Source organism: Xiphias gladius, chromosome 18 (genome assembly GCF_016859285.1).
Source record: "Xiphias gladius isolate SHS-SW01 ecotype Sanya breed wild chromosome 18, ASM1685928v1, whole genome shotgun sequence".
Taxonomy (NCBI): Eukaryota; Metazoa; Chordata; class Actinopteri; order Istiophoriformes; family Xiphiidae; genus Xiphias; species Xiphias gladius.
In genome coordinates this window covers 2,201,972-2,224,858 of record NC_053417.1, presented here as the reverse complement: position 1 = coordinate 2,224,858, position 22,887 = coordinate 2,201,972, and the positions used below count along the sequence as shown (strand labels likewise).

Sequence of the window (22,887 nt, the reverse complement as noted above, 5' to 3'; positions counted from 1 at the left end):
AGTTTCAAGAGGGCTCAAATGCTGGGCATATTTTTTACACCTTCCAGTTGAAGAACCACTTCTGTGTTTACTAGTTAGCAGCTAATGTAAAGCTGTGCAGTAAAGATATTTCTCCATCCTTCGAACTCAACTAAAAACACATTTCATTACATATTGAAAGGTTATGTTTTCTGGTAGTTGTTTTTATTAGTTGTCAAAAGTGTTTAACCTTTAGCCTAGCTAATGAAAGCAGCTCTGGGAGGTTTCTCCTCTGTTTCTGTCTACTAAACTCTCTGGACTTCCTCCTGGAAGTAGAGACCTCAGGAACAACAGTAAACCCTCTGTCATAAAATTTTCGGAAAAAAATTCTCAAATGTAAATGTTGGAATAAGATCTGAAATGCCAGTTTTCTAGTATTATACCGTCCCTGCACGAAAACGCTGGGAGGTGACAGGAGAGCTAGCATATTTTGTCGGAGCAGCGGTATCAGTACAAGCTGTTTTTGGCAAGTACTGTGGAAACAAAGTGTCTCTTTATTTTTCTTTCAAGTAGCCGGGGAATGCGGGAGAAGGTTCCCTGCTAATGGGATAAATGATGGGTTATGTGAGGAGAGGTGGTACAGGCAGGTACTGCTGGGGCCTACTTTCTATATACAGCTACCTGATAGCACTCACATACACATGCACACAGACCTGTGCTTTTGCCCTCGAGTCCTAACACTGTTCTCACCAAGTTCAACAAGTTAATACTTTCTCTTTATTATTCCAAACTTGAAGTGAATAAATATAGTTACTTATGTGCTGAGCACAGGAGAAATTGCTCATCACTAAATCAAAGTGAATATTAGATGAGGTCATTTCAAGTGTAGTCAGCAAATCAGTTCATCTTGAAGTCAGAATTCTGCCTCAGCAAGACTGAGAACCAGAAACTCTCGAATAATAACTTTAATTTGATCTTTTGCAGTGCAGTGCTGCAATAGCTTGACTGTAACTATGTAAAGTGTTCTTGCTATTTACTTCACTGAAGACAGAGGCCCCATTGTTCTCTGTGACTCTTCAGCCAAGGAGACGATGGTGGGATGATCTAGTTTGCCAAAACTGGAGCTCTGCATGTGTGTAACACACAAACGCGCAGTCGAGGAATCTCATTTGAGTGAGCAGCCACAGTGCTCACTAGATTTTTATCCTATACGTTCGTCTTGGTGTTGAACTGCACACACGCACACATGTACACACACGCACGCACGCACGCACACGCACACACACACACACACACACACACACACACACACACACACACACACACACACACACACACACACACACACACACACACACACACTCATACACACAAAGTTAAAAGTGTCATTCTGACTGAGTAATTAGCATAGACAGGTGGTGAAAATTCAACTCGCCACACAAAACAGATCACCTTCCCAACACTGTTCACAGCAATTCAGCAGACATAAAAACTGCTCAATCCTCAGGGGGAAACTATAGTGCTACATACAGCTTGTTTGTTTGCTCCAAGGCCAACAGCTAAAAAATTCAGCCTTGAACCTGAGCATCCTGGTCTGTCTTTTTTTTTGCATAAACAGTGGAATGACATGTTGTCTGACACCTGTTTGTTTCCCAGCATATGTGGGGTTTTTGTGGCTGTTTTGTATGAGTTGAGCTAAACTCTCACTTTGCCTCCAGGAAGGGCCTCTCCCTTTCCACCACTATGGGCCCCTTAGCAAGACATGCAGGGAGGCCAAAGTCAGGTCACAGGCAGGGTGCGGCTCCGTTCACCCTCCTGAGTAAAGAAACAGCAAAGAAAACAGGTTGTTTGCCCTTTCATCTTGGCCAAGTCTGGGGGTGGTGGGGGTGTGGGGGTGGTAGTGTTGGGTTAGGCAACCTGTTTAGCACCATACCACAGCTGTTTGTCTCTGACAGCCATGTGGTCTTGACACTGAGTCACATTATGTGGTCAAAGCAGAAATGTTTTTTTTCTAAAGGAAATGGCAACAGTTATAAGTGCTATTTTCGAGAAAGATTAATATTGCACTGAAATTTTTTTTAACAATTTGATATAGCACTGGATATCAATGCATTGTTAAATGTATTAAGTAAGATTTTATTTTTTCTAAACCATTCTTAATCACTTTAAGAAAAATAAAACAAGGCCCAGTTTCTAGAGCTTTCAGCTAAATTTCACATTCTTCCTCTGCTGACAGTTTGGTCATTTGTCATACTTCTAGAGGTGAAAGTTCTCAGTGACAACTGAGCAAACTTCATCTGTAGAAGCAGACCATAAGATGTAGTTAACAGCTACAGAAAAAGCTAGTAAAACAGACCTTGGGTAAGGATTTGTTGTCACTCTCTGAACCACTTTTCAGATTTATCATACATTGCTCAGCCTTTATGTGTTTTAATTTGAGTAATACTTTAGGAATAATTGTCAAATCAATTCTAAAGGTTGATGTTTTAGTAAAATAATTGCTTCTTGGTGACTTACATGTATGCCAAACGTATGTAGAACATAACTACTCAATGTCCTAAATTAGTGACTATGAATTGAGAAGTTTTTTTTGGTGTTATGTTCTCATGGAAATAATTGGGGACTTGGTTTATGACAGCCATCTTGTTCCATGAGATTACACTGAAAGGTTTTTTAGTCCCGGACACGTTGTTTACCCATGCTTCTTGAAGTTTCTGTCAAACTTATTTTGCTTGCTTTCTTCTTTGCGACTGGAATCTTGCTTGTTTGTAGAGGATATCCGGTAATCTATGACACAGGAAACGAACTCAGACAGATAGATGAATTGAGTGGGCCGGAGGGTTTGGGGCAGACAGCAAGAGGAGGGAGTGGCAGAAAAAATAACAAGGTGGGGGTAGGGTTAGATGAAAATGACAGATTGTATCAATAAACCGATTCTGCGTTACCTAATAAAACGCTGTCTTTCACAACAGTGAATCCATTCAAAGCCAATAGGATTTGGTGGCTTTTTGTGGGCGACACTCCTATTTTCAACACACAATATCCTTTCCTAAGGCGAGTTTAACCTCAGCCTGGAGCTTATTTCCTGAGATCAAGTTTTCAAAAGACTGTGATTCTGTAAACCATGAGCTCCCTTGAAGGCCCTCTCCAGAAGAGTGTGATAAAAATAACCTTCCATCTAAATTGTTGCTTTCTTGATGGCTGGTAACAATAATGAAGTAGGACTTTAAATATAAATTAATTGTGGATATGTTTGTCAAATGCCTACTTGGGTGTGTTTGACATAAATTTACCTTATCTCCCTGGTGTCTTTATGCTACAGCGATACCTTCTTTTTTTGTTGGACTATTCTCTAAATCTGCCATTTTCTTCGTCCACCACCTCCTTGGATGTAGTTTGATCAGCTAGAGAAGACCTCTCCATGAACTCTCTCCCGACTGACTCATTTGTACCCCTTTGCTTCCTCAGTTTACTAGCTAACAGAAACAACCCTTCTGATTTGTTAAAAAAGGTAAAACAGAATAAAGAACCCAGTGTATCTCCAAAAAGCACCACTGCTTTGGAACGTTTCATGCATTCCTTCAGGGTTTTTTTATGGCATTGGTTCCCCATAGTGGGACCACAAGGGGTCTTTAAGGGCATTTCAGAATGTCCGCAACTTGATGAGGAAAAATATAATTTAATGGCCTAAAGGTCAATAAAGTGATAGTGTAACAAATACAATTTTAATCACAAATTTCACTTTCCCAGTTGTCTTTCTAACAGTTACGTAAGTTTTCTTTAAACTACATGTATCCACAGATATCCTCAGATGGGAGTTCTTGTGGAAATATTTCTTGAATTTTGGCCTTGTGGTCTAATACACATTCATTTGCAATTCCTTACCATGGAAGACATAGGGGAAACATTTAGAAATCAAACTTCTTTCCTATATAAATGTCCGCTGCAGAGGGATTAGAGTACTCAGAGATAAAGAACCTTTTAAAAAGACTGGGCAGCAAAGATGGTTTTGGTAAGGTACAAGCCTTAAGAAATCCTTTACTGTATATTGTGCTATTCGTAGTATTTTGTGTCATTGTGACAAACACCAGTGGCCTGCAGACAGAGGAAGTGTTCTGAAACTGTGAGGGTTTCAAAAGACACAGACAGTCTTCAACCGAGAAGACTGTTGTCACCCCACCCATCCTGTCTCTGCCACACATATACACAGAGGCATACTAACAGACATATATACCCACATCCACTTGCCCAGACACGTGTTCACACATGAGCCCCTGCATGGGGCCCCCCTATGGCAGCCGAGACAAGTCTGACACTCTCACTGTTTCCACATATGCTGCCCCATGACTTGAGGATCTGTGAGTTTCTCATGCAGGGGATATTCTTAACTGCCATGTGTGAAGTGATGGGCTGTACATCAGAATTTGACAGATACGTGTCTCGAAGGTTCAGTACTTTTTTTGTCATACTATCATGCCAAAACTAGCTCTTAGACAGAGCACTACATCTTTTCATTAGAAGCTAATAATAAGATAATAATCATAAAATTATATCTGACTTTTAATAAAAGGCCAATGTCATTCCCCAGACACCAGTGTAAATATACTGCGTAAATATTATGAGGTGTCATGTTCTCAGTGTGAGGTGTTGGAGCTGAGTACATAGAAGGCGCAGTCTGGGCACGTCTGACACACACCTCAGCTAATCGGAAAGCCTTATCTTAGAAGTGTGACATCCTGTCTATGCTGTGTAATCCACCCCGGATCGTGAAAGGGGTGGGCTACAGAGTGCATGGATGTATGCGCACGCACGCGCGCACACACACACACACACGCACACGCACACACACACACACACACACACACACACACACACACACACACACACACACACACACACACACACACAAACCTGTTTTTGTGTGTCTATGAAGTAAGCCCAGCTCTGTCATTTGGAGTAGACCTGCTGTAAATCAGAGGCTTTTCAGAAGAGCACTGTCGAGTTTCCATGAAAAGTGTCTGATGTGTGTATGAATGTGCACGTGTGTGTCTATTGGAGGACAGTTTTTCACATTTTCATGTCACACATCCATAGCCACAGACCCCATTTGATTATGTTTACTCCCAGGGACCCACATAGGAAGATATCATGCACTCTAATAATAGAGTATAATTTTAAGTGAATCAAATTATAGTGAAATTACACCAGTCCTCATTTTGTACTGGATCCCATGAAACCAGTCCATGGGCCCCTGAGAACCAGTGCCACAGACATCACCAAGGCACTTTTTTAAAATAGGAATTCCCAACCCGGCTGTCTGTTTGCCTCATGTCTCAGAGTCCCACTGTTCAGTAATCGAGACATGTAGATTTCTCTCTCCCTGAAGCCCCCATCGCTGAGCCTGACGAGCACAGCTGCCAATTTTGTTGACCCCCGGACGCTTTCCTACTTCCAAGATTACAGGGGCCGGATCTCGCCCTGATGTAGAGCTGTGGCATTGGCAAATGGTAATCCACGAGACTAGGACTGGCACGTGGCACAGACACTCTGCCCAGAAGCAGCACTGTGTGTGTGTGTTTGTGTGTGTGTTTGTGTGTGAATGATCAGCCACTCTCTCCTGAACTGCAGGGACTAGCCTCTTGCCTGTAGTCCTGCTTTGCTGCCCTGTTATGTAGGACATATCTCTTCATCTTTAGATAACACACAAACCTACCGAGCACAGTCAGGACTCATCGATACTATTGTTTGGTATTGTAAGCTGTCTCTTTACTACATACAACAATTACATCCATCATCTTATTAAAAAGAAAGGGATTTTAAAATGCATCTCACTAAAAAGAAAAAACAGCGGTGTGCGGTTGTGGACACCTTTTGCCTACTTATTTCTTGTAAAATAAATAAATAAATACCAATCTGAATTGATTCATTTTGGATACTTTTACATGTATTTTAGTTACAGTGCAGTGAATCCTGCACACTGTGAAGGTCATGATGAAAACAATGTTTATGCACTCTGGCCAGCAAAATAAGATTTATGCAACTTAGCTCTTATTTGGGCTGTCCTGGGTGTAATTTCTTGAACCGGTTACTCCCGAGTTGGCTGGTCCATCATCCAGCACCACCATGAGATGAAAATTTGAACTTGTCAATGGTGTTATCTTGACACACTTCACGTCAAGTCATCAGGATACACCACTGTCCTATATCTGATGACCTCATAAAGTCAGCAGTTTTATTACATTCACTCCCCAGATTGTACAATCCGGCTGTATGAGCTTAGTCAATAATTCCAAAAAATCTGGTTTTTGCTGAGTAGATAAATGTTTGGACTTTTAAACCTTTCTTCATAGAACCTAAGCTTAAGCAATAAGAAGTTTTTAGAAAAACAGTTTGTAACAGCTCATTGTAGACACTAAGTACCTAGATATATTCTGATTCTGTTCAGAGGACTAGACACAAATGACAAAAAAAAGTCACCAGGTTTCACTTTGGTTTATGGAGTGCCTATGTCTTTTCACAAATACCAAATCAGATGGGGTTATTTGTAGAAAAATACCTCTTCAAACAAGGGCCAAATGTCTAATCTCTCTTATTTGAAATATTTAAAAATAAATATCCTGAAATCCATAAATGTAATTTCCACATTTGAATGACCTCTTCAAAGGGACCAAAAATGTGGGCCTGAGATACCAGCCTTAAGAAATAGTTTTCTCTTACATCATGAAGCCTTTAGACATGTCTTAACAGACCAAAAAGAAAAGAAAACTTTTGGTCATGGAAGCACTCTAATTTAGTTTGGGAAAGTCATTGAAAGTCATGGAGTTGTACATCAGGGCCAGGTGGATCGAGGACAGCTGTCATGTCGGGAGACCTCAGTGGCATTTGTTCGTCTAGCCACTCTACTTTCCTGTGAGAGCAGCTCTGATTACATACACATGTGGCATAGCATAACACACTGCCAACATGGTCGAGAGGCAAAGTACCTAACCTCAAGTGACCACCTGTTGATACCATGCAGGGAGTGGTGTGTGTGTGTGTGTGTGTGTGTGTGTGTGTGTGTGTGTGTGTGTGTGTGTGTGTGTGTGTGTGTGTGTGTGTGAGAGACAGTGTGTTCTGCCCAATCCTGCACACTGCAGCAGTTTGCTGGCAGAATGCTGTAGATTCCTAGGGGGTTCCTCAGAGGGAGAACATGAGAGTGAGAGAGCACCACAGAGTGAAGCAGAGAGAGATATATATATATATGGGTGAGTGAATATGAGTGACTATATCCCCTCTAGAAATATTGATATATTGAATATATTGTCACACATGCAATGCAGATCTGCATTGCATGTGTGACCTCCACTCTTAACACAGGACCTCTAAACACCGAGTAAGAGATGAAAAAAATAACTAAACACAACAGTTGTAGGAAGAAGTTCATTTCAGTAGTCAGTAAAGAATCAGGTAGTTTTCCTCCACATGTTTTATTGCTGCTGAATAATACCAGATCACTACTATCAGTTTAAAAAGATTTATTTCAAAGGATGTGTTTTCATATAACTCAAAATTTCACATTTGGTACGGTCCTTATAAACAATGTTTCTGTGGGATCATAAAGTCTAAAAGTTGTCAGAATTTAAATCCTTGAAAAGAAAGTACTTTAGTGTTATAAATCCACATATTAGAAGTTTCATTTTGTCTGTAAAATTCACATTTTTTTCATTTTATTTATATTTTGCATTATATGCTCACATAAGACATATACAAATTAGTACAATCTCTGTTCAGTTGGATTTAGAGTTGGATAATTACTTCCCTGCTGTTTTTTTTAGCTGTGTAATCTGTCTTCTAACAGCTTTGGCTTTGGAAATGATCTTAAAATAGATTCCAGGTAGCATTAAAAAGGTCTGAGGAGAACAGAAAAAGTGTTAGATTTAGATTTCTTAGAAAGCTGCACACATTCTATTCGAACAGAAATGCATTGCAATTGCTCTTAGTTTGTGTGTGTGAATGTGTGGTAGCTAGTGACAGCCACAGCTTGGAGAGGCTGAGGTCATAGCCACAAAGCCAGCCTAATGGGAGAACAGAAACAAAACCCTACTTGTCTGCATGTAAGAGTGTATCTGTGTGACAGACAGATACACACACACACACACACACACACACACACACACGCACGCACACACACACACAAACAAACACAAACACACACACAATACACACTCAGACAGACACTGCCTCAGTCACCTCTTGCCTCCTCTCTTGGCTGCCCATGAGCAAACACAATTGTGTGTGTGTGTGTGTGTGTGTGTGTGTGTGTGTGTGTGTGTGTGTGTGTGTGTGTGTGTGTGTGTGTGTGTGTGTGTGTGTAATTGTGCAACTTAATAACCCTGAAGCAACTTCCCGAGCCACAGAAAAACACACAAATACACACAAAGTCAACATCATACCTAAATTTAAACACACTCAGCTACCACACACCTCTGTTGGCACTTCTCTATCAGGCATCTGTACATACACACACACACACACACACGCAGTTATTGGTCTGTCTGACACTGTTGGGGGCATTTTCAGGTCACTGACATTTTAGTGTAATAGCCCTTAGCCAGCTGCCAAGTGGGCAACCTGTGGTCCATTTATATCACATGGGATGTGTTTACACATTCAGACTTGGTAGACATAGTACGTATCTGGTTTGATTAGTGATTTCATAATTTTCCCTGAATTAAATACTTGGACAGCTTATACAAGATCTAAGTTGTATAAGCCGTCCTGTATTTAAAAAAAAAAAAAAAAAAAATGTACTTCTTTTCTTGCAGACATCTGAACCCACCCCGATCAAGAAGTCCAAATATGAAGACTTCCCATCACAATCCCCCCTGGCCGACAAAGAGAAGCAGCACGACTGGCTACAATCCCTGTCCGTCTCCAATAAGGTTGGTATTGCTAAGCTCAGAAAGGAAATATTGATGATGACAATGATGCATGAGATGAGATGTCATGTAATATTATACAGGAGTTTTTAGATGAGGGTAGTGCTTAAATTTAGATTTAGCCATTCTAACAGAGGGGATAACTGTAAATACCACGAGCCCCATGGATTCACTTACTAAAATGGAATGAAGCTCGAGAGAGCAGTGTAATAGAATATAACCAAAATATAATGATGGATGTCCCCTGTGAAGATCGATATTCCCAAAAAAAAAATCTAAATGTCTTCAACAATTAATCTCAATACTGACCCCACCCCAGTCACATAACACATCAAACTCTATAGCATGATTACTTATGATAACAGGCCCATTCAAACTCTTTTAATCAATGTTCTTGTCTACATGAAAAGAACTGTAAGCAATCTATTGTAACCTAAAGCATTTTGTAACACTAATAAGTCTATATTTTGAATCAAAAAATAAAGCCCTGAAATATTCTACTGGTGGATACTCCATTATTTTTATGTAACCCCCTTTCTTTCTGGACCATACCCATGGTAAAGACTGCTTTCACATCAAACTTTATGAGGAAACATCTACTGTAATTCTAAGCTTTCTTCTCAATCACCCAGAATCAAACAGAACTTCTTTGTGGATCCAAAATTTCACACTGAAATTCAACAACTAAATGCAGAGAATCATGATAGTAGAAGATATGATAATAATAATAATAATAATAATAATAATAATAATAATAATAATAATAATAATTATTATTATTATTATTATTATTATTATTATTATTATTATTATTATTATTATCATCATCATTATCATCATTATTAACATCATCTCCACCAATAGCAGCTTGAAAAAACCAGGTGATAGACTAGGCAGGTTTAGGGAAAGTAGGTAAACAAATATTTCATCATAAAACAATTTCTTAAGAACACTGACATCGTAGGTTAGGCTAATACTACCAGGGGCTGGGTATTGAACCTCAATACTTTTGCCCTGAAATGCGCCCATAGTACAAAGAATCAAAACTGTCAAGGAACAAGGCGGGGTTTTGGACAAGGGCCTGAGGGAAGCGGGCAGTAGGCAGAGATGGAGCTGTGAGGTAAGCAGGGAAGGCTGATGTCCTTGAAGCCGGGGAATGGGTAGATGAGTGGGCAGGCAGGAAGGGTCTAGAGTGGCAGAGGTAAGCAGGTTGCAGATTGACAGGCCGCTATGTGGACAGCACGGAATGCAGCCGACTTGGGAAGCCGCAGACGGAGTACATGAGCAGGCAGCCAGGTGGGGTGTAGAGAGCTGGTGGCTGGCAAGGTAAGCTGGTGGTCTGGAGCGTGGCATTCTGAAAAGATGGCAGGCAAGCGGGCAAGTTTTGGTCCTGAACACAAGGCGACAAATGATAATACAAGGAAAAAACACTGGAGCAAGAATTTAGAATGCAATTTCTAAGCAGCCTGAGGGTAATCTAAAGGACTGGTGAAAACAATGATCTGGCGAAGAGTGGCTGTAGAATCGGGAAATATATACTACGCTGATGGACTGCAGATGTCCTTGCTGATTGACAACAGGTGGCTGAGAGAGAGGGAGACAGGGAGAGGGAGGAGCGCCATGCCCCATACACAGACACACATACACACAGACACACACATACAGACAGACGGGAGAAAGACAGAAAACACGGGGAAAAGGGAAACACTAAAAACACAAGGGGAAAACCTGGAGTCACGCCCTATACTGTGACATTCCAGTATCATATCTCCATTAGCCTTTAAAAAATTTCAAAACAATAGCCTGGCCCAATTGTTATTGAGCTTTCTGGCTGTATTATTACTAATGTAATGTATTTATTACTTGTGATTTAAAGTATTATCTCTGTCTTTTTCAGGGGCTTAACTGCATTCAGCCCAGGCAGAGGCCGTCAGCTTTCAGGCCCTGGTCCCCCCACATCTCTGCTGGTGATAAGGAGCCCTCCAGTCACCCCCTGGCCCTTCTGAGAGACAGGTGTGCCAAGCACAGCAATGGAAGATACTCTGACCAAACAGCACTTAACTGACTTCGAAAGAAATTGATTACAAACAATGAAATATCTGGAGTCCAAGAGAAGCATTTACTGCAAGAGATGATAGCCATTTTGTTTAGCTGGGTCTGATGAGCTCCCAGCACACTCTCTTACTTGGCTGGTGTCACGGAGGTCAAGTCTGACTGTACACAGCCTCCCACACTCCACCATTCACACACATTTGACACATACTCATAATGTGGGCACCCACTTGCCATGGTGCTGCCAGTGCAGACTGCACCATATCGCAGTTGATCTGGCCCATATTTCTCATAAAGTGGGAGGAAAGAGCTGCAGGCACCTTATTTGAAAGTGTCCCTGCCCTGGTTGGCATAAGCTGATCAAATTGGACCATACAATATGGTCCTGGCTGAGTTTACTTGCATGCAGAATTCAGCTGTTGTTAATGAAGTAATCTTGATTTGGGTTATTGCATGTAAACATCACGAGACATGCAATTAAATTGTCTCATTTCCTCCTAGCTTCTACAACTACAAGAGTCTGGAGAATGGTGTGGCCCCCAATGTTGCCCTCACACCACTACCCCTGGGGAAGGTGGGTCCCATGTCCCCGTCAGTACCCAGCACCTCCCACCCAAGTGGAGGTGAACCCCCAGGTGAAGGCGCCAACTCCATGGCTCGCAAGAGAAGAGCCACAGGGGAGTTCCAGCCAATGGCACCAGAGGCCCCCTGCCCTCCCTCCTTCTCTGCCAGCAAGCCACCGCCGCCTCAGGATGACAAAGACTCTGAGGTGGAGATTGAAGTGGAGAGCCGTGACGAATGTACGTAAAGAACTCAATAGCAGCAGCTAGATATGTAAAGACTGTTTTTGACGGGGCTCGACTGGCTAGCTTAATTTATTCCTGATTTGACGATATCAACTTAGTCTTGACAATTGGAAGGGCAGCAGTTAATTTCAACTGGCAGAAGATTTCAGCTTTTCCCCAAACCTCACACTCCCTTTTGTTTCTGGTCTCTCCCAACAGTCACTTCGTCCCTGTCCTCCCTGTCGTCACCATCTTTCACCTCGTCCAGCAGCTCAGCCAAGGACTTGAGCTCGCCATGCGCCCAAGGGCCCATCTGCACTGTCCCATCAGTTGAGGGCACTGCCCCTGCAGCCGCACCCATTGCACCCAATGGGTCCAGTGCACCCATTCCAGCCCCTGTGACCCCTCCAGAGCTTGGGCTGGAGTCGGAGCTCGAGAGCCTGAGGCAGGCACTGGAAAGCGGACTCGACTCCAAAGAGTCGAAGGAGAAGTTTCTTCATGAGATTGTTAAGATGAGGGTGAAGCAGGAGGAGAAGCTAGGATCAGCCCTGCAGGCAAAACGCAGCCTCCAGCAGGTAGAGTTCCATTCATTTGATTGTAAGAAAAGAATTAAATGTCGGAAAACGCTTGTTTATCATCTTTCCTCGTGTCAAATTCGAACATCGATATCAGTTTCATATGTCTGTGTTAAGTATAGAGTTAAGTCCAGAGATGTATTTAGCAGCTTCTCACAAAGACTGGAAGCAGAGGGAAACTGCTTGCTTAGCTCCATTAAGGATGAAAAATACACCTTCCAGCAATTCCAAAGCCAACACACAGAGCTGTAAAGTTACACTCATGCCAAGTCACAAACTTGACCTTGACCTTAACTACCCTGACCTGCTTAGTTAGACCTAAGTAAGTTCTAAAGTTAGACCTAAGTAAGGTCTAACTAACTAAACACTTAGGTACGACCTGACATGAGATTTGAAAGGAAAAATGTCTTAAATAAAGTCTTAGACTTTTTAAGTCTTTTTAAGTTTTTTGTAAATTTGCATTGAAAGGAATTTAAAAACATAATTAATTCCCTATTCAGGTTTGAAATGAAAATGTCATGTTGCTAGGTCATTTTCATGGTCACCATTTAGAAGGAGTTGCATCTTGACTCGATTCATGTAATTTGTGACTTGACTTGAACTTGTCTTGACTGACTTAAGATATGACTTGGAATTAGCTTGATTAACTTGAGACTTTGCTTAAGTCTTGACTTGGACTCATCTTGACTGGCTAAAGACTGCCTGATACTTGACTCGCATTTGACCCAGGGGGCTTTAACAGCTCTGCCAAAGACAATTTAAAAGGGATTTGGAATGTATTTTCAATTGTCACACCACATATAGGAACTGCTTTACCTAAACGAACTTTTATGTCATTCAAAGCCACCAAACAGTCAAATTCGTCAGCGTAACTCTAAATAGAAGCTGTGACTTTCTATTTGGTAAATGATTGAAAAGCACACATGGAGAATCGTAAAAGAAGAAACCAACATAAAGTGTCTTAGGTCTTGGGCCACCATTTATCACTATTCAGTGACCCATAGTGCGCTATGGATGGGGGTATTGTCATCCTGGAAGAGACCACTCTCACCACATCTCTGTTGAGCTGTGCCTAGGGTTTTTGCATCACTGAGCTCTCAAATGTGCATTCATCTTTGTAATGAGGGGCTTATGCACTGCAACCCTACTGTAATATCCTTCTTTATGTACTTGTCAATGGAGTATTCTTGCTGACACAGTCCGATCACATCATGCATTGACATTCTTAGATCTTTTCCTCCTGCTATTTTGATAGAAAATCAGAATCAGTATGGACTGATCAGCACTTTAAACTTGCCACAGGGCATGATTGGATATTAATTGATTAATTGTACCATGCAGTGCACCTGCGTGGAAGCATCTGCATTCATTATGTTTCTCTATTCATTTATTCAGGTTTTTCCTTTAATTTTTTCACCCATTTCTGTTTCCCATATTGCCAATAGCAACAGCCTGACATCAGTGTATAACTATCTGTATTCAGATCTACAACCCTGGTGATCAAATGTCTCTATCCTCACATTGCTATGCTCTATTTAAATTGTATATGATTTCATTTTAGTGAGTGCACAAACTTTTCAAAGTTGGCACACTGAGGAGATTACTAAAGCATCAAAATGCAGAAGTGGATTCAGAGTCATTATCACTGTCCGCAAAGCTTAGCATGAGTTGGGAAGTGATAACAATGACAGTGGATGTTCCTGCAAAGGGAAAGGCCAGATTTCAGTTTTTATTTTTGGTCTTGGACTGACAAGAAAAATGCAGAAGAAGGAGTCTGTGTGAGAGACAACACAAAATGCATCGAGAGCAAAGAAAAGCGATTCCAGCGCAACAGCATTCCACTTTCACTTTCCATCAGTGTTGAGAGGAGATGTGGAGAGGCAAGACAAATCCAGCCAACCTACAAGCTAAACAAACTGTGGTCTTACTTTAAAAAAACCTACTGGTATAATTCCTGCGTTGAACTAACCCTAACCCTAACCCTGATGGTATTCAAAGAGTTCTTATGTAAAGCCTCTGCAGAGTAAAGGGTGTGATGGGGATTGTTTCTTTTCAATCTTTTTGTGGGCACTAACAAAGCTTGATGACAGACATGTTTGTCCTAACTGCTAGGTTCCCATGAGAGGACTATTGGCGTGCTACCGCAAAACACACACACACACACACACACACACACACACACACACACACACACACACACACACACACACACACACACAGACTCACACTCTCTGTGATTCAGAGGAAGGAAACCTAACTTTTGTCAGCCCACACCTTGCCCTCACCCCTGACTTGGCTCAATGTAGACACCGACATGGACACTGCAGCCTTCTTTAACAAGTCACTGCTCTTGGGTGTCAACAGCTCAGAGACAAAAGTAAAACAGCCATGTGACAGATATATCCACTGGCATTCACAACAGTTGGATAAGCACCACGTGACAATGAATTTTCTCAATGTTACATTCAAGTTATATTAAAAAAAAAGAATTGACAATACCCCCCCTTTTATGCTAACTTCTACAATCTCTTCTCCTCAGGAGCTGGAATTCTTGCGGGTGGCGAAGAAGGAGAAGCTGCGGGAGGCAACCGAGGCAAAGCGAAACCTGAGGAAGGAAATTGAGCGTTTGCGAGCTGAGAGTGAGAAGAAGATGAAGGAAGCCAATGAGTCCCGGATCCGTCTGAAGCGAGAGCTGGAGCAGGCACGACAGCTCAGGGTCTGTGATAAAGGCTGCGAGGCTGGACGTCTTCGCGCAAAATACTCGGCACAGGTCAGCTCGTGTGCATGTCGATGTAGCTTGTGAAGGATTCAAGCAAGGTTTTAAGAATTTGTCAATTAGTCACACTTTGGGCTTAAAATTTTTAAAGATAAGATGAAACATAAATATTCTCTTGACAGATTTGAGAAACATGGCACATTGGTAGAAATGAAGCCATACAAGGCCATGTATTTAGGCAGACGTTAAGTAATTGCAGTGTTTCACTCTTTCACTCTCTCAGATACTCTCAAGGTCAGCAGAGAAGACAAAAAAAAAAACATTTCCTCCCCAGTCAAAAATAAATGGGTGTAGCTCCAAGTGCAGAGACATATAAGTTCCCCACTGCAAGGAAACAGGAAGAGACGTCGACTTCCCTCAGGCACCATGGGAAATGCAGATTAGACAAAACAAGAGGGAGGTTATGCTCTCCAGCTGCATCTGTGTGCCCCTCTGCAGAGACTGCAGTCAACCTTGGAAGGCTGTCATTAAGACAAGATGTCTTAGATGTTTTTGTTGCTGCAGCCTGGGCGCAGGACAGAAAAAATAGCAAGTTTTCAGAAGCTTCCAGTATTATCATTGTGGTCTCAAAGATAATTTGATCAGGGGTGCCCCAGTAGCTCACCTTTTAGAGTCCATACCACTAATATGAGTTTTTACCGCAGTGGAGAACAGAATTTAATTTGGTAGAGACACTCCAATTTAGACCACATCCATACTGATGAAGCTGTCATTCCAGACAGCTGCACCACTAGGATGTGAAAGCTTTAGGCCAGGAATTAGGTATTTTGTTTGCAACTGGGTAGCATTCACATGCTGTGGTGCAAAGATTGCATCAAATTTGGGGTCTTCAGAAAGGTACAAAAGTCAACATCATGCCATGTTCTTGTGATATGGGACAAATGGTAGAGATTTGAAAGACTCCCTTAAGTATGACTTGTGAGCATTTATGTAATCAGACAACTCAAGACAGTTGTATCATTGCAATGTTGGTGGTGTGAGGGCTGACAGTATAGTGTTGTGGTCTTTTAATTTTGGTTTAATTTTACCTTCAATGACCAAATTTGGCTAATGCAAGGCCTCCATGTTAGTTTTTTTTTCCGGTCATAGTTACAACTTAGTACAAACTAGTATTTACAAGTCAACTGGTAAGTTATGCATATGAACTTTAGGGCCACAGTACGAAACTTGAGACACTGGTGTCTAGAAAAAGACTGATAGGACTACACTCTGTAGTGTGTAAACAGGCATATGAATGAGAAAGTTCCGTAAGCAGCCTACGTAGGTTGGTTGTTTAGAATAGGGTCAGTGGTTGGATCATTCCGCTCCAAACCTTCCTGGAGTCATATCTGTTCTGTTGTATGATTTCAGCTGTTTCCTTCCATGTGTTTTCCAGATCGAGGACCTCCAGATGAAGCTGCAGCACGCCGAGGCCGACCGTGAGCAGCTCCGAGCCGACCTGCTGCAGGAGCGGGAGGCAAGGGAGCACCTGGAGAGGGTGGTGAAGGAGCTACAGCAGCAACTCTGGCCCAAATCCAACAGTGACAAGGACGGGACACCCAAGGACATGGCCCCTGACAACTAACCCAGCAGCTAAACTCATCACCCAACCATTCACTCGTCGCCATGATCCCCAACATCATCTGCCCAACTCAGACCATAACAACACCCAGAGGTCCTGGGCCAGCCGCATCACACCACTGTCCACCACGCTCGCCCTCCAGAATACAAAAATAAGACTCTCCCCCTCTGACGAGGAGACAGAGAGAAGAAATGAGGACCTGTGCCCTTATCCATGCCTATGAAAATTCAAGTGAATGTTTTCCTTGGAGAATGACTGGAAACAGCAAAGTACAATTCTGCAACAAGGACGCATGTGTTTCTAAATCAAGCACTGGCTCGCACCTTCCAAACTCACAGAACTTAAAACTGGATCACAAGAATGAAAGAAAAAAAGATCTATAGCACAAAATGTGGTTGTGCCTGTATTTTCTATGACAAGAAAATTAAGTGAGACTTTTGGACAGACATCTGTGATTATAAATGCTAAAAGATGATCATATTATATTACCAGCCAGGAGGGCAGGGCTCACACTTAACCTACAGTTCCCAAAAAAGTCTCCACCACCCTCCCTCGCCATGACAAAGGATGAGGAAGATTTTTAAGACATTATAAGCTATTTCAGAGACTACATAGCGATATGTAAAGAAAAAAAGACAGTTTCCTTGTTTCTCTGTGCTCTTGGAGTTTGAAAATACAAAAGATACAAATAAATTAGAAGATGAACAAAACAAGCAGATGAACTTTCCACAGTGCCATCGTGGTTTTGTCGTTCTTCAAGAAGCCATCGCAGTCCACTGAGGGGAAAAGCACTAAGTTTGAAGTTTAAGCGACCCGTCTTTTCCTCTTGTTGTTTTAAAAAATCATGTATTTCTCCAAGCAGAGGGCGGACTTGCATTGGGGTTGATAAATTTTCTCTCTTTCCATCAAACCCTGAATTGGATATTGGAAATAAAAACATGCTGTGTTAAAGGCACCTTTTTAGTGAGCACTTGTTTTGGATGATCAGTAACAATATCCAACAGTCTCCATCTCAGTGTTCCTCTCTCTAATTCACACACACACACAGACACTGGCTGTCATATGTGTTTTTAAGCCTTTGGGTCAAAACCCGCATGTCTTTATCTTCTAAAGATAAAATACTCCAGATGTGTGTATGGCCTTGTTTTCTTGTCTTGTAACATATGAGTGATGAAAGCTGGCATGTTTTTACTCCAGTTAACACCAGAACCATCATCTATGAAATCATAGTGGACTGAATGGGGCACCCTTGGCAAGAACCGCAAAATGTTCATTTTAATTAAATTAAAGTATGTATATATGAGTATGTTGTTTTTTTACTTTACAATAATGAATCGCACTTTGTCATAACAAAAATACTGTTATAATGCATTGTACTCCCACTATTGTCGTCAATCTTACTTTGAAAACATCATCTTCTACATGACTTCTACCATACAAGTCCAATAAGCGTTTTGTGATTACATATGACAATTAGGTGCATAAGTATTTGGACATTGACACAATTTATGTAATTTTTTGCCCCTGTACACCACCAAGAGGGATTTGAAACAAAGCCATCAAGATGCAATTGAAGTCTAGACCTTCAGCTTTAATTCGGTGGTGGTGGGTGGGTGAAAAGTCTGCTCAATTGGTTTTAGGTCAGGTGACTGACGTGGCCATTGAAGAATATTCCGTTTCTTTGCCTTGAGAAGCTCTTATGTTGAAGCACCATCCTATCAGTTTAGCACCATTTGGTTGAATCTTAGCAGATAAGTATAGAATTAACACTTCAGAATTCATCCTGCTGCTTCTATCTGCAGTCACATCATCAATAAACAGCAGTGACCCAGTTCCATTGGCAGCCATACATTGCCATGCAAAAACACTGGCTCCACCATGTTTGACAGATGATGTTGTATGCTATGGATCATGAGTCGTGCCTTTCCTTCTCCAGACTCTTCTCTTCCCATCATTCTGGTACAAGTTAATCTTGGTTTCATCTGTCCAGAGAATCTTGATCCAGAACTGGGCGGCTTTTTTAGATTTATTTCTGGCGAAGTCTAATCTGACCTTTCTGTTCTTGAGTGTTACCAGTGGTTTGCACCTTGTGGTAAACCCTCTGTATTTATATTCATGAAGGTGTTTCTTGATTGTAGACGTTGACGATGATAGGGGTACCTCCTCAAGAGTGTTCTTGCTGAGCTCGCCAGTGCATTCCTCCTTTTTAAGAATGTACCAAATTGTTGAGTTAATCAACCCTAAAGTATCTGTAATTGTCTGATAGGTTTGTTTTGTTTTTTCAGCCTAATGATGGCCTCTTTCATTTGGATCAAAGCCTCTTAGGACAACATATTGAGAATTCCCATGAACAGCTACCCAATGCAAATTCAACACTTGGAATCCACTCCAGACCTTTTATCTGCTTAATTGTCATGAAATAATTAGGGAACAGGCCAAACCTGGTCATGAATCTCATTGTTATTCAATTGTCCAATTACTTTTGAGCCTCTGAAAAGGAGGAACTGTGTATAAAAATGGCTGTAATTCCTATTATGCAATATTTTTGTTAAACCCCTTAAATTAAAGATCAAAGTCTACACTTCAATCACATCTTAATGGTTTCGTTTCAAATCCATTGTGTTGGTGTAAAGAGGCAAAATTATGAAAATTGTGTCACTGTCCAAATACGTATGTACCTAACTGTCTATGCATCTCAAATAAATACTGTTGCTCTGTTTTCTTAAGGCAAAGTATTCTAAATAAATTGAAAGAAAAGGCTCTAACTGTTGCTTGTAGATGCAGTCTGGGATTGTTAAAAAGTTTTTGGCTCTTGGTTAGAGACTCGGTTAACAACATACTGTATGTCATCAAAGTGAGCTCGAACAAAAAGTCAATTTTTTTAAACTAAATCTGATTTTATTCAAAATGCAGAGACCATGAAAAAACCATCACACAGTGGGTATAATGCAATCAGAATGTACATTGTGTTAATGCTTTTTTTTTTTGGCTGTCGATGTTGTTTTTAAATGTGGAGATATTTTATTGCTTGTCTGTTCACTTTTGTCAATAGAAAACTCATATTTTTCTTTATGCATGAAATTTGAGAAAGTTTGCCATACATATAGTCAGCTATTGGGTATTGATACTGTCATGTAAGGGTTTTATTTTGTAATGCAACATAAAGCAATTTGTCTTATTTAGAAAAGGAAGAGGTAACTAAAAAAGCATCAAACCATGTATTGTTCTTAGGGAAAAAGATTTCACACTTGACAACAAAAGACAACAAAAAAAAATTAAATGCAATGCTGGACAACCTCAAGTGCCTGGACGTGCGCGAAAGGTTTCCAGAGTAGGAAAACTGGTGATGAAGCTGTTGGGGTGGACCTTCTCATCAACTTCCTGTTTGCAGGTTTCAAATTAAATGACCCTCCCTCGCTCAGAATCTCTTTTTATCAGTATTCCTAAAACCAATCAGTTTACAAACTTTCTTCTTTTTTAATGCAGAGAACAATTGAACAAATGCTAGATACTTAAGGCTTTTTTTCTAAATGAAAGCTTTTTTTCTTCATGTGAAATTAGTGATATGCATGTTCAAACAATTTTATAGAAGATCTTGAAAAGCCACTTGCTTTGGTGAATTGTTACTTTGGGTTGTACATAAAGAATTAACTGCTTATTCCCAGATTGCAGACTTGTCCTGAGGTGGACTTGTCGAGGATAATAAAGAGGGCATTATGTTGAAAGCCCATTTCTTATCCAACATTACTGATGTTGCTCAGAGAATGACACTGCGTCTGTGACTTTGGCAGACCTAAAATTGGTACATTTTGTAGTTGTTTTTACACTCAAAAGAGTTGATAGCCTATGTGTAGTTTACTTAACTCATGGTTTTCTACAAAAAAAGGGAGACAATAATGACATTGGCTCTTCACTCTCCCACACAAAAACAAAAAAGTTTAACGTCTTGTTTTTTAAAGGAGAATCATTTTGCTAAATCATGGACAGTAAAGCAGCAATAACAGTCCATATTAATATACAAATACTAGCCAGTGTGAAAATTTGAATAAGAATTTTCAAATGTAAATATTTTTTTCATTTACAATATTGTATAATATATGTACATGGTGTTTCCTTTTTGAAAAAGAAATCTTTTCTTACAATAGCTGTCTTGTTTTTGTTTTTGTTTTTTTGTTTTTCTGAATTTGTGTTTTAACTGAGATGTTTCAAAAACAGCTGATGCAGTGCGTAAGAGAATATTCCCTACATAAACATGTTAATCCATTTCTTTTCATTTTTTTACCGTAGAGTCTTTATATTGAATGGCTTTTTTCACCAGTTCATATATATTTTTAACAGTATGTTCAGTATCAGATAGCAGACCTACAGTATGGGTCATACAAACACACACATGACTACGCCACTTGCAGATTGTTTCCCCCTAATCCTCATGTATCTTTTTAGCCCTGTGCTGCTGCTAATACTATATAAACCTTACAAGTCTAGAAATATTTTTATGTAAGAGGTAAATGTAAGCTTTCCCATTTATTAATACCACATATACAATATGAAAAAAAAGCTTGGCGTAATTATCTGTCTCCCTTGTTTCCCTCATCTTTTCACGCCTTTTTCCTCATCTCTCCTACAACAACATCCTTCCCCTTCTCTCACGACACGGACTATATTGTAAAGTAAAGGACTTTATGAGATTATGTTTAAAAATAGCTATGCTTATATACTACAGTGACTGAATGTACAGTGTATAGATGCATTACCAGAAATAAAGTTGTTGGTTCAAATTGACTGACCCAGTTTCTTATTATTGCTGCCTGTTTCGTAAACAGTCTAAACCCTGATTATCCTGCAAATACTGCAGATAGAGCGCTCTTTTCTTCTAATTAATTTCACTGATGAATTCAGTTCAGTACACTAAAATTGGTCAGTTCAACTGAAATATTTGTTGCCCAAGGCGAGGATCTTGTCCTGCTGTCTGGACACATCTTGTGTTTCTCCTCAAAATTTTCTCAAGTCTTTGCGTAATCTTTGTGAAATTCTGGAAATAGTTTAGGTGTAAGCAGATGTAAGTGTTTATTAATGTATTTGTTAACAACTATAACTCCTGTGGACACCCATAAGCAGAGGCTGATGTATAAACAGCTAATGAATGACAATATAGTAAAACAAAGCTGTAATAATATAAAATATGTCTTCATAGGAGAAGTTACAATTGTTGACAAATACTGTAAATTGACAAACACTTAAAAATGTCTGCTTGTATACAGTTCTGCTGCTGGATCCAGTGCTGGCAGCAAAGCAGCCCCACAGCATGACAGAACCTCCACCATGTTTTACTGTAGGTAGGGTGTTCTTTTCCTCGGGCCTCATTTTGTCACTTATAAACAAAGTGATGCACTGCTTTCCCAAAGAGCTCTACTTTGGTTTCATGCATCCATAGAACGTTATCCCAGAAAGACTGTGACTTATCTATGAAAGTTTTTGCAAACAGTAGTCTTGCCTTTTGGTGCCATTCTTTCAAAATAGGTGTCCTCCGTGGCCTGTGCCCATGGAGCCCAACTTGGTTTAGTGTGCAGCATATGGTACAGGCTGAAAACACCACTCCAGATAAATCAAGGTCAGCCTGAGGCTCTTTAGATGTCTTGCGTGGGGATTTTTCCACAATCCACATCAACCTTCGTTGATTTCTCTCAATGAGTTTCTCCTTAGCGCCACGTCCTGGAAGCGTCTGTGAAAGTTCTTGATAATATTACAAACTGTTGAAACTGGGATTTCAAGATCTTTGGTGATTGCCTTGTAGCCTTTGGAATTGTTATGTTTTTTGATAATAGCTCTTCTGATGCTCTCAGACAGCTCTCTTGTCTTCGCCATTGTGAAAAAGAAACTGGAAACAATCAGCCCCTTTTTATGCAGTAAAACCATCATTCATTGGTTCATTCAGGTCATGTGAAAACTGAAAATTAAGCACAGGTGAGTTTTATTTGTTTTTTTATTTTTTCCCTCCCCCTGAGACTTACTGACATTAATTGATGTATGAAAATTATAGTAAATACTTAAAATATGTATTCTTGAATCAAGAACTCTGAGGGAAAGAACAGATTCAAGCCCAGACAGCTCAGGATTTATTACTACAAACAATAAAACTTGTCATGTGGCACCTGTTTAATTTTTCTTATGATTAGGAAAGATTTATAAATATGACTACTGAGTGACTAGCTGGTTCTGAGTATCTATGGGCTGAAAAGACAAAGGAAACAAATCTCATATA

The 22,887-nt window shown here is 40.5% G+C and overlaps 1 protein-coding gene across 1 annotated transcript in view; it reads left to right on the top strand.

Moving 5' to 3' along the window:
- skia (v-ski avian sarcoma viral oncogene homolog a) overlaps positions 1 to 19,181 on the top strand; it is an 81,716-nt gene extending 62,535 nt beyond the window's left edge. The window contains exons 2-7 of the mRNA XM_040152718.1: positions 8,763 to 8,879; positions 10,774 to 10,889; positions 11,430 to 11,728; positions 11,933 to 12,288; positions 14,828 to 15,058; positions 16,440 to 19,181. Coding sequence (XP_040008652.1) covers positions 8,763 to 8,879; positions 10,774 to 10,889; positions 11,430 to 11,728; positions 11,933 to 12,288; positions 14,828 to 15,058; positions 16,440 to 16,628 — 1,308 coding nt within the window. The 3' untranslated portion in view covers positions 16,629 to 19,181. The remainder of the gene's footprint in view (positions 1 to 8,762; positions 8,880 to 10,773; positions 10,890 to 11,429; positions 11,729 to 11,932; positions 12,289 to 14,827; positions 15,059 to 16,439) is intronic.
- The last annotated feature ends 3,706 nt before the right edge of the window (positions 19,182 to 22,887 follow it).